Raw genomic sequence first — 12,506 nt, forward strand, 5'->3', positions numbered from 1 at the left:
CTGTGATTATGTACATAATAGTTGAGCTGAAATTGATTTTTATTATTAGCAATAAGAACTATTAAAAACCAAATGTAGAAATTGACTATATTGAGGTACAGAACCAACAGAGGACTGAAGCATTCAAAATGATTGGAAAAAGGTCAGGTCATTCCCATTTTCAAGAAGAATCATTAAACAGATGCACAAAACTACATGCCTATATCTCTGATGTTGATCGGATGTAGAATTTTGAAATATTTTTTATGTTTGTATGTTATGACATTTCTTCACACTGAAAAATCTCCACTGTAAGAATCAATATGGGTTCCGAAAACAATGATTGTACGAAACCCAGCTCACTCTTTTCATCCATGAGATCTACAAATCAATTTATACCAGAACCCAACTTGATGTCGTGTTCTTTTACTTTCAGAAAGTGTTCAGTTCAGTTCCTTGCTGAAACCTAATGAACAAAATATAAGTGCACAGAATACCAGATCAGCAATGTAGTTGGATTTAAAAGTTTCTAACAAACAGAACACAGCATGTCATTCTTAGCAGAGAGAAATCTTGAGTCATAAAATTAACTTTTGGTGTATCCCAAGGGAGTGTTATAGGACCATTACTTTTCACAAAAAATATATAGATCAGGATTTTTCAGGAAGAAGCTGTTGTACAAAAAGCAACTTGTAGCAAAAAGTGGGAAGACCAACAGAGGATTGGTGCTTACTGCTGGGATTGGCAGTTAATTTTCAACATAAAAAAATGTAATGTAGAGTGCATAAAAAGGTAGAAAGACACATTATTGTATGATTACATAATTACAGGTAAGGTAGGTGCCAGGCTGAGATTCACTAAAAGAATCCTCATGAAATGCAGTTCATCTACAAAGGAAGTGGTTTCCAAAACCCTTGTTCAACATATACCTAAATATTGCTCATCAATATGGGAACCATACCAGATAGCATTGATAGAGGAAATAGAGAAGATGCAAAGAAGAGAAGTTTGTTTAACTACGGAATCATTTAGTAAGTGCAAAACCATTATGGATATGCTCAGCCAATTCCAAAGGCAGTCACTGCAATAGAGGCATTCTGCATCATGGTGTGGTTTACTGGTAAAGTTCAGAGCACATATGTTCCTAGAAGATTCAATGAATATATTGCTTCTTCCTATGTGTGTCTTGCAAAAAGATCTTGAAGCTAAATTTACAGAGATTTGAGCTCAGACAGAGGCTTATCTCCTATCTTTCTTCCTACAAACCATTCTCAACTGGAAGAGGAAAAGGGAGAAAAAATTGTGATACCCAAAGTACCCTCTGCCACACACACTGTAAGGTGGCTTGTGGAGTACAGCTATAGATGCAAAGTATTAAGAAATAAATATTTCATTCAGTGGGAGGTATTTAGTAAGCAATACTTCTGAGATCTGTGTTTGTAAATTGCTTATGTTTTTTTATGTTCAATTCCATTGGGAACTGTGTGCATGACAACTATGCTACTGTCAGTGTATTTTGGACAAATGGCAGCATCAGTCATAAAGATTGAAATCCTCTATTTGACAGACTGATTTCGGTCACTGTGTGACCTTCTTCAGTGCTAACTATTTGAAACTTGTATGCCCATATCAAAATAACACAACATTTTCTGTGAGGTGCAATATGTACTGTGATGATTACTTCCAACAGATATCTTCAGTTTTAATGCATACAATAATTCAGAAATTATGAAGGGCATATCTTGTCTATAAAAGATTGGTTCTTCTGCAATTTCTTGTCTAGACAAGATAGGATCTTCTGTAATTCCAAAATTATTGTATGCAGTAACAGTGAAGATATCTGCTGGAAGTAATCATCACAGTGCATGTTACACCTCATAGGAAATGTTGTGTTATTATGATATGGGCCTACAAGGTTTGAACAGTTAGCACTGAAGATAGTCACACAGTGACCAAAATTGATCTGTAAAATAAAGGATTTCAGTTTTTGTGATCGATAATGCCATTCAGCCAAAATGTATTTCTTATTTTTAACAACAAACCACTGAATGTCGCATTGCTGTTTGTGGTGGTACCTTTAAAAAATACACAATTGTCTGTGGAATTTATGTATGTTTGCAGTTCATGAGTGTTTAACAATGGTGGAGCATTACTCATTACAGGAATTTGCAATATGCATTTAATGTTTAATGCAGCAGGATTTGTATTTTTTTATCACTGCATCAACACATCATCATTGCATTATATTTTGAATTTTTCCATAGTTATATTAATTTGCCTTCTTACAAGTGCTTGTCTCCTGAATCAGGTTTCAGAGCATTTGCTTCTTTTCTGTATAATTTGTATATATTTTTATTTTCCCTGTGTCCTATACATTGCTTTTACCTGATACCCCCATTCTTCAGCAAGATGGAAAATGTGATCCAAAAAATCTTTGATTAATTGCCTAACAATATAAAACGTCTAACAGGTAGCAAAGAAAATTAAAAATTTACAGTGAAATCATTTCTGCAGAGGAACTCCTTACGTTTTTAGGACAAATTATCACTTAAAACTTTCTAATGTGTCCAATTTCACTTGGTTTTCACTTTTCATTATCAACCTACTCCCTCAGATTTAATTTTGTTTCCCCTTATTTGATCCATTTCAACCTTTTTGTGATTTTTCCCAGGTGTCCCAGAGTATTTTTTCAATTTTTTTCACACATAATTTTATGTTATTTACATATTTTTATGTGCTTTTTCCACCATCATGGATCCTTGCTCCTTCCATCTTTGTCAATACAGAAAAGTTTCCTTATTCCTAGTCAGAACACAGTCCCACATACTGTTCCTGAGTTGTTACTTGGCTCATGTAATCCCTCTAAGTGACCTTATCATTAAATTACCCATCTCCGACTGCAAACCTTCCTTCCACAATGACCTCCATCTATTCAGATTTCACCAATCCTTAGCCCTCATCAACAGTCCTGCAAAACCAAATCAATCAGGCCCAAACCTCCTCAGAATACCTGCTCTCCAGGAACTAGAGCAACATGCACAATCCCACCTCAAAAGACTCTCCATCCTGCTCACTTTCTACTCCCACCTTGGATTGCCACTGTCCACCACATTTACAGCAACCTCGAAGCCTCTCCCACATCCCTCATAGCTGACACCTGCTAATTTACCCCACACTCCAGAATGCCCTCCCACAACCACACATAATTCAGAACCTAAACAGACCCTAAACACAGTCGTGAACCTTTCCTCCAAAAGCCTTAGCTCTGCAAAAGTATCAGGCCTTTTCAAAGGTCTCACCTTTAGCCCCCACTCCCAAATTCAATAATGCAGGATTTGTTAAAGATCTTCTCTCCTTCTCCCAGTCCCCACAGTGGAAACACTTTTTCGCCACCAACCCTAACAATCAGACTCAACCAAAGACCAATGATGAACCCTGCCTGACTCAGTTCACTCCTCTATCCAAGCGTGATCCACCACCACTGCCCCCAAATCACCCCCTGTTAGCTTACCAGAATTTCTTAACCCTGAACCTTTCCTCACCATCATTCCCCAAATCCCTCAACATCCAAACTAACCTTACATCTGCAGAAAGAACCACAATCCACCATCTAAAAACTGATCATCACCTTATAAACCTACCTGTTGACAAAGGCTCCACCACCATTGTTTTGAACCACAAGGATTACCTGGCAGAAGGACTTCACCAGCTGTCAGATTCACCCACCTACAAACCCTTCCATAATGGCCCCATTCCAGAATTCCAGCAGGATCTTCAGTCTCTCTTCAAATCCTTAGGCCCAGCCCAGAATGTCTCCCTCGAGTCCGTCTCTCCTCATCCCTTCCACTCACCACACCCATACCTTCAACACACTTCCTAAAGTCCATAAACCCAACCACTCAGGATGCCCCATTGTGGCCAGTTAAGAGAATCTCTGCTCTTGTAGACAAACACCTTCAGCCTATTACCCACAACCTACCCTCCTGTGTAAAAGATACCAACCATTTCCTCCACCAACTCTCCACAGTTCCTGTTCCTTTACCACATGGTTCCCTGTACATCACACCTCTTTTACACTAACATTCCTAAAGCCCATGGCCTTACAGCTATTCAGCACTACCTTTCCCAATGCCTGACAGATTCCAAACCAACAACACCTTCCTAATCACCATGGTCAACTATATCCTCACCCACAATTATTTCTCTTTTCAAAGCATTATCTACAAACAAATCTGGGGTAAGGCTATGGGCACTGCATGGCATCTTCCTATGCCAACTTATTCATGGGCTAACTACAGGATTCTGTCAAAAATACCCTTAATTCCAAACCCCTCACCCAGTTCAGATTCATTGATGACATCTTCGTGATCTGGATTGATGGTGAGGACACCCTGTCCACATTCCTCCAGAACCTCAACACCTTCTCCCCCATTCACTTGACTGGTCCTACTCAACCCAACAAGCCACCTTCCTTGATGTTGCCTTGCAGCTCAAAGATGGCTAAATCAGTACCTCTGTCCATATTAAACCTCCAACCACTAGCTACGCCACCAAATCCATACCAGGCAGTCCCTTCTATACAGCCTAATGACCCACTGCTGTCACATCTGTATTAACGAGCGGTCCCTCGCAAAATATAGGTCTTTACAGATTGTAATTACTCTACAAATTTTGTACAAAAACAGATCTCCTATGCTTTATATTTCCAGTCACTCAAAACCGCCCAAAGTCCCACCATCCAACCACAAAGAAGCATTCCCCTTGTGACTAAGTACCACCCAGACTGGAGCAAATGAATTACATTTTTTACCAGGGTTTCGACTACCTCTTGTCATCCCCAGAAATGAGAAATTTGCTATCCACTATCCTTCCCACCCCTCCCACAGTGGTATTCTGCCACCCACCATACCTACACAGTATCTTCGTCCATCCTTACACAACCTCTGCTCCCATTCCCTTACCTCATGGCTCATATCTCTGTAATAGACCTAAATGCAAGACCTACCAATACATTCTCCCACCACCACCTACTTCAGTCCGGTTACAAATATCACATATCCCAACAAAGGCAGGGCTATCTGTCAAACCAGTCATTGATCCACAAGTTAAGCTGCGACCACTGTTCTCCATTCTACATGGAAATAATAATCACAAGCTGTCTGTCCGCATGAATAACCACTGTGGCCAAGAAACAACTGGACCATCCCATTGCTGAACATGTCACCCAACATAACATTCTTTATTTCAATTACTGCTTCACAGTCTGTCCCATCTGGATCCTTGCCAACAACATCAGCTTTTCTGAATTATGCAGATGGGAAGTCTCCCTGCAGTATATCCTATGTTACAGTAACCTTCCTGGCTTCAGCCTTTGTTCATTGCTATCCTTACACATCTAGCCCCTTCCCTGTTCCCATTCCAGCACTACACAGCTCTCTGTTCCACCAACAGTCTCAGTCCGTTTACTTCTTTTCTGCTAATCCCCCTTCTCCCCTCTCCCCTGTGCTCTGTCTATACCTCCTAACTGCACCTAGCTGCCCTTCTCTCCACCACACTGTGTACGCTCCCAGCACCACTTTACCATCTGCCATCCCTACCTTGCTATCCCACCCCTTTCCCCATCCCAGCCTCCCTACTCCCACCCAGTTGCCTCTCTCATCATGCACTGCTGCTTGCAGTCCGGCTCGAGCTGCCTGAGACTGTGGGTGTGTGTGTGGAGCTGCGTTTGCACGTGAGTGTGTGTTGTCTATTTTTGACAAAGGCCTTGTCGGCAAAAGCTCACTTTCCGATAGTCATTCTGTTATGCCTATCTGCGACTCAGCATCTCCACTATATGGTGAGTAGCAACTATCCTTTTCATAATATTCTTACATTCCATCCAGGATTTTCCATTGTTTAGTGTATAAGTCATATACATTCATTTTTCCTATAACAGATCATTACAGTAGGTGTTCAGTTGCAGACAGGCACAATGAAAAAGACTGCTTAAATACTTAAACTTTTGGACAAAGTCCTCCTACCAAAGTAGAAAACACAGTGGTGACTGTCTCCCGATCATGAGGCTCGTCTGTGACTGTGACTGCATCTGATAACAGATGCTTTTGGGCTTTAGTGCCAGGGGACAGTGGTGAGATATGTAAGAGTTGTACTTCTGGTACCGCGCGCCGCAGAATTTGAATCCGCACCAGACGTCATGGACGTCAAAGACCCATAGAGGTCTCTACACTATTGCGCCGCAAGCTGTGGCGGCACTCGCCTCCTGGCCCGCTTTTAGTGTGGGGGTGCCACACTGGAACACGTGGTCCCAGTGGCCGATAGCGGCGCCCTCGAGAGCGACTTAAGCGCCGGCCACTCGCTCAGCCAGTCAGTCTAATCTCGCTTACGTCAGTTTACACCTCGCTTGCGCTAGACTGCTTTCTTCTTGGTTTGTATACAAATTTGTTTCCTTGTGACTCTGTTGTCAGTCTCATCATATTCATTCTGTCCTACATTGGTCGTGTCCATCCTTTTCCGTTGTGTCGTTGTTTGCGAGCCTCTCCGCGGATCCTGCCACGCCTTCCGTCAGTGCTACCCTGTGACCGTCCTGGTCACAGTTACAACAGTACTTGTGAGTATATGTTTGTGTTTTCTACTTCAGAGGAAAATCTGTGTCTGAGAGCTTATACACTGACATGACAAAAATCGTGGGATACCTCCTAATATTGTCCTTTGGGCCAGTGTTGCAACAGCTCATTGTACCATGGACTCAACAAGTTGTCAGAAGTCCCCTGCAGAAATACTGATCCATGCTGCCTAACAGCATAACTGTGAAAGTGTTGCCAGAGCAGGATTTTGTGCACAAACTGACCTCTCGATTATGTCCCACAAATATTCGATGGGATTCATGCTGGGCTGTTTGGATGGCCAAATTGTTCACTCAAATTGTCCAGAATGTTTTTCACATCAATCACACACAGCTGTCATCCACAGAAATTTCATTGTTATTTGGGAACTGGAAGTCCACGAATGGCTGAAAACGGTCTCCAATTACCCAAACATAATCACGCCAGTCGACGATTGGTTCAATTCGACAAGAGGGCCTAGTCCATTCTGAGTAAACACAATCCACACCATTGTGGAGCCACCACCAGCTCGTACAGTGCCTCATCGACAACTTCCGTCTACGGCTTTGTGGGGTTAGTGTGGCGCCAGAACCCTACCGTCAGCTCTTCCCGACTGAAAATGGGACTTGTCTGACTGAGCCACAGTTTTCCAGTTGTCTAGGGTGCAACCAAAATGGTCACAAGCCCAGGAGAGGCACTGTAGGTGGTGTTGTGAAGTCAGAGAAGGCACTCGATCAGTCATCTGCTGCCATAGTCCGTTAATGCCAAATTTTGCCACACTGTACTAAGGGTTACATTCATTGTACACCTCACATTGATTTGGGTTGGGTTGGGTTGTTTGGGGGAGGAGACCATACAGCGAGGTCATCGGTCTCATCGGATTCGGGAAGGAAGTCAGCCGTGTCATTTCAAAGGAACCATCCCAGCATCTGCCTGGAGCGATTTAGGGAAATCACGGAAATCCTAAATCAGGATGGCTGGATGCGGGATTGAACTGTCATCCTCCCGAATGCGAGTCCAGTGTGCTAACCACTGTGCCACCTCGCTTGGTCCACATTGATTTCTGTGGTTATTTAATTCAGTGTCAGACGTCTGTTAGCACTGACAACTCTAAGCAAATCCCCCTGCTCTCAGTCATTAAGTAAAGGCCATTGGCCACTGCATTGTCAGTGTTGAGAGGTAATGCCTGAAATGTAGTATTCTTGGTACACTCTCGACACTGTTAATCTCAGAATATTGAATTGCCTAATGATTTCCAAATTAGAATGTCCCATGCGTCTAGCTCCAATTACCACTCCATGTTCAAAGCCTGTCAATTTCTGCCGTGAGACCGTAATCCCATCGGAAAACTTCTCACATGAATTACCTGAGTACAAATGACAGCTTTGTGAATGTAGTGCCCTTTTATACCTTGCGTATGTGATACTACCACCACCTGTGGTTGTGCATATTGCTACAGCATGTCTTTTGTTGCCTCAGTGTATATTTTAGCAGTCTTTTTCAACATTTCTGTCTGTGACTCAAGAGCTCCTGTATGGAGTGTGTAGGAGTCTATCCTTTCCAGATTGTTCTTATTCCTTCACGGACTTTCCATTTTTTTACTTTTGTTGTTGAATTTAAGTATGTGCAGTTTCAGAATGTGCAGCATAAAAATACTCAATTTTTACTTATCTTGGTCAATTCAGGTGTGGTCCACTAAGAGTGTGAGTGGTGTTGAAGGCCACTACATTATTTTTGTTATTAAACTTGAAGGTCTAATTTTTTTCTACTTCTGTCTTGCCTATTCGCAGAAGTAGAATTTAGCCTCCAGTAAATAAATACTGGCCTGCCATACCCTCTCCTTTTAACTTTACGAATAACACATGTGAGAGAATAAGTGTGTCTAATTACCAACTACTGGAACAGCAAGGCATACTCGCGAGTATGCTTAAGAAATCTTTTTTTGTTTTTGTATTTCATTCTAAATCCATGTGCAATGATTTATTAACTCAGTGGTAGTTCAAAGAATTGAGGTCGACACTGGGAAGTTGTTAGAAAACAAGTTTAAAGCTATTCAAACGTGCAGCTATGCTCATTTTGTATCTGTTTCCACACATCAAAAGGAAGATGCTGACCTTGCACAGATACTTTCACTTAATTTTGTAGTATTCATACTGTAGTAAATTATTTGACAGTAAATTAAAAGAGTTTTTGCCTGAAACTTTTTATTCTCTAGATGAGTTTTTTAACAGACAAATAGACCACTCCCATGCATATGAGTTTGATGTTTCTGTGTTAACTGTGTGTATTATATAAAAACTATCATTTTATGTTCTACAACACATATAACTAGTCTTTTGTAGCAGATAAATCAAGCTGTATCTTTATGTGATCTCTTAATTATGTTCTATAAGTCATAATTAGGCCCCTTTTTATTTTTGTGTGTAATTGAAAATGGCTTATTTGTAAATTAATGTAATATAAATTACACCCATTTAATAAAATACATGTTTCGACATGTTCCACTACTTGCTATTGGATCTATGGAATAAGAATCTACAATAAATAAAGGAAAAGATAAAAATGGCTCTGAGCACTATGGGACTTAACTTCTGAGGTCATCAGTCCCCTAGAACTTAGAACTACTTAAACCTAACTAACCTAAGGACATCACACACATCCATGCCCAAGGCAGGATTGGAACCTGCAACTATAGCGGTCATGCGGTTCTAGACTGTAGCGCCTAGAACCGCTCTGCCACCCCGGCCGGCAAAGGAAAAGATAGACTGCTACTCACCATAAGGATGACACCCTGAGTTGTAGACAGGCATGATGAAAAGACTCTTACACACAGTTTTCAGCCAAAGCATTCTTCGGCAACAAAAGCAAACACACATTCATTCACACAAACAAGCACTCTTCACACACGCATGACTACCCTCTCTGACAGCTTGGACTAGAATGCCAACCTGGAGTTTTCATTGTTTTAAATAAATAAAGTGCACTTTTACCCATTTGTCTAGACAGTCACTGCCAGAAATTGGTGCAACTGTTACAGAAGTGTGCCTCACCTGTGGACCCTTTATGAGGAGCTCGCCAGTTTCTCCAGGACCCTGGTCGGTGCCGTCCTTCAGCGAGACGATGCGAGCCTTCGTACCAGGGGCCAGTTGGCCACAGCTGTCATACTTGCTGGTGGGCCTGTCCAGGGGCATCACGGTCACCACAGGAGACGATTCAGTCATCCCAAAGCCTGGAATGTGAGCAACATCATAAACTTGGCCTTGGAAGGTCTTCAGTGGTTTGTAAATAATGAACAAGTTAAGGATGAAATGTAGCAAAGTGGAACTGCTACACTTGCTCTTATATGACCCTTAACATAAAACTGTTTTTTATTTTTATTTTATTTATTTTTATTACGTGCTTGATACACACAAGGGGTAGGTATAAAGTTTTTATGGTCACCTAAAAAAAAATAGAGTTGTGTACTTAATTTTTTGTTGTTTGCAGGTTCTTTTATAGACATGATATGCACTGGAATCCACATGTCACCATACTTTAGCACACTAAGAGAGGGGTAAAATGGCACAGCACGATTTTATTTTTGCTCCTGTGGCAGTGTGCTACGATATGGTGGCATGGGAATTTCAGTGTGTGTCATATCTACAGACACGTACCTGAAAACTACACAAAATTAGTTACAAAACTCTAGTTTTTTAGATGACAGTAATAACTTCATAGCTACCCACACATACTACATTTACATAAAATATCCTAATCTTTTTGTTAAGCTGTAATTTTCTAAATATTATTCTTCAGAGAGCCATTTACACACAGCTGATTACAACCCTGTTTCTATACTACATAAAGAACATCTCACCGTTTTCCAAATTTTTTATTTTGGGGCACAGTATTACTCAAAAATGTTATCACACACTTACTCAAAATTTTGGATTGTAGGCACTTCAAAAATTCAGTGCTTGTTTATAGCCATTAGGTTATCTATACCCAAAAATGCATATTTTTATTAGGGAAACATGCTAGTCAGAGAAATATTTAGAATGTAATATTTAGATTTCTAGAAACTTTTGGGTGAGATTTACTAACAAAGAGAGATAGTAGTGTGTTCTCAAAATTCTAATCACTAATCCATTCATGTTCTGGATCCTATGAAGAATGAGAACCCTCAGGAATGTGGACAAAGTATTAATTGACAGGACAAAGCTGTCATAAAATGTTAATGTCCAGACTGTATTAAAATGATTATCAGTATGTGGTCTCAGGGTTTCTTGGCATATATGCTGTCTTCCAGGTTCTTGAGTGTACTGCTGGATCCAATCACTGAAGGTCCACAATATTTTGGTAAACAACCGTTCTGCCATTATCAGATGGTGCTGATGGAATGATGTGTCTGCTCTGTGCTAGCAGTATTTATAACTGCTGGCCCGGAATTTGTACCTCAACAGCCCCATTTGTTCATGGTGGTGAGCGCTGTGCAGCTGCAGTAGCAGGGTGGGGAGGGGAAAGTGTCTTACTTGCCTTCCTCCCACTGTCTCTGTCACATCTTGCATCAGGATGTCATGCTCTGCTATAACAGAGCTTAATATTGTCTCCCATATTTTGGTCATTTGGAAGCCTATGTCCCTGTTGATTAAATTATCAGTCTTATGGATTTAAATTGGTCATAGACAACCATCATTTGAAGAGACACTGTGTCAAACACACTGGGTACAAGATATTACCACAAAATCAACTATTCAAAAATATTTTAAAAAGTTCTGATTAAATTCAATTTGCTCATTGCAATGTGCAAAATTTGCCTGCTTATCAATTGAAGACATAAAATCTGAAAATGAGTCAGTCCGTGATCATATTTTTGGCACTTTATTTTACATGTCTATCTTGATCACACAAACTTTTACACTTCACTATTACTTGTATTGGCTACTGCCATCTTCAGATCATAAAATATTCTGATGTAGTACCAACATCAAACTAAACATTTGGGTACATAGTAAGTGAGCACTTACTATGTACCTAGATGTTTAGTTTGATGTTGATACTACATCAGAATATTTTATGATCTGAAGATGGCAGTAGCTGAAACCGGTAATAGTGAAGTGTAAAAGTTTGTGTGATCAAGGCAGATCTGTGAAATAAATTTGCGTGTTTCATGCCAAGTTCATCTCTGAGTGATGTTTTTATCATCATATGTTCACCAAATACAATTGTATTCTGTGAATAGATGTGTTCCTTGTATTGAATTTTAAAATTACACCTAGTTTCCCCTATATAGGAAGCTGTTGAAGGCATTACAGTTAATTTTATAGACACCTGAATGTAAAGTTTGTCATGCTTCTGAGGTCTTTCATGACAATATCACATTTTGAAAGTGTTGTTAATTTGAAAACCAGTTCTGATGTTAGCTAAAACAGCTTTAGATTAACTGTGAAATTTATCCACTGACAGTCATGTCAACATATTCAGTTTCTTGTCTTTACTCACTTTATTTTTTCTTTCAGTCTTGTTGAATATGTTTGTGAATTCTGTTTTCTTATAGCCATTAGGCCCTTTTAGGATCCTTTGCTAGGAAAATTATTGTGTGTCTTTCATAATCACAGTTTTTACTACTGGTTCCTTGGCTTTTTATAATTTTATATAGTTCCTAATAGCAATAGTGAATAACCATATTCTTTTTGTTTTATTGGATGAGTGGTCGTCAAGGTTCCAGAAATCATTTATCTTAGTTTGTGCATGACTATATTTAAAAATGTTAAAAATAACTGCTTCATTATAGTTTTTTAAAAAAATACACAAAAAATTGAAATGTCCAACTGGGACATGTGAGCTGAGCATTCTGTCACCCTCTATGGACACAATAGTTCCATTTTATAAGTACAAGACATAAGCAGGCATAGCAGTTGATGTCAATCTACAAAGATATGGGCA

The 12,506-nt window shown here is 40.1% G+C and overlaps 1 protein-coding gene across 2 annotated transcripts in view; it reads right to left on the reverse strand.

Moving 5' to 3' along the window:
* LOC126425310 (probable 4-coumarate--CoA ligase 1) overlaps nucleotides 1-12,506 on the reverse strand; it is a 531,967-nt gene that overhangs the window by 96,592 nt on the left and 422,869 nt on the right. For both annotated transcript variants that reach the window (XR_007576280.1, XM_050088290.1), the window contains exon 6: nucleotides 9,632-9,810. Coding sequence is in view for 1 of the 2 variants with exons in the window: in XM_050088290.1 (XP_049944247.1) it covers nucleotides 9,632-9,810 (179 nt within the window). In the remaining variant the exon portion in view is untranslated. The remainder of the gene's footprint in view (nucleotides 1-9,631; nucleotides 9,811-12,506) is intronic.

The sequence above is a fragment of the Schistocerca serialis genome, chromosome 10, assembly GCF_023864345.2.
Source record: "Schistocerca serialis cubense isolate TAMUIC-IGC-003099 chromosome 10, iqSchSeri2.2, whole genome shotgun sequence".
Lineage (NCBI taxonomy): Eukaryota > Metazoa > Arthropoda > Insecta > Orthoptera > Acrididae > Schistocerca > Schistocerca serialis.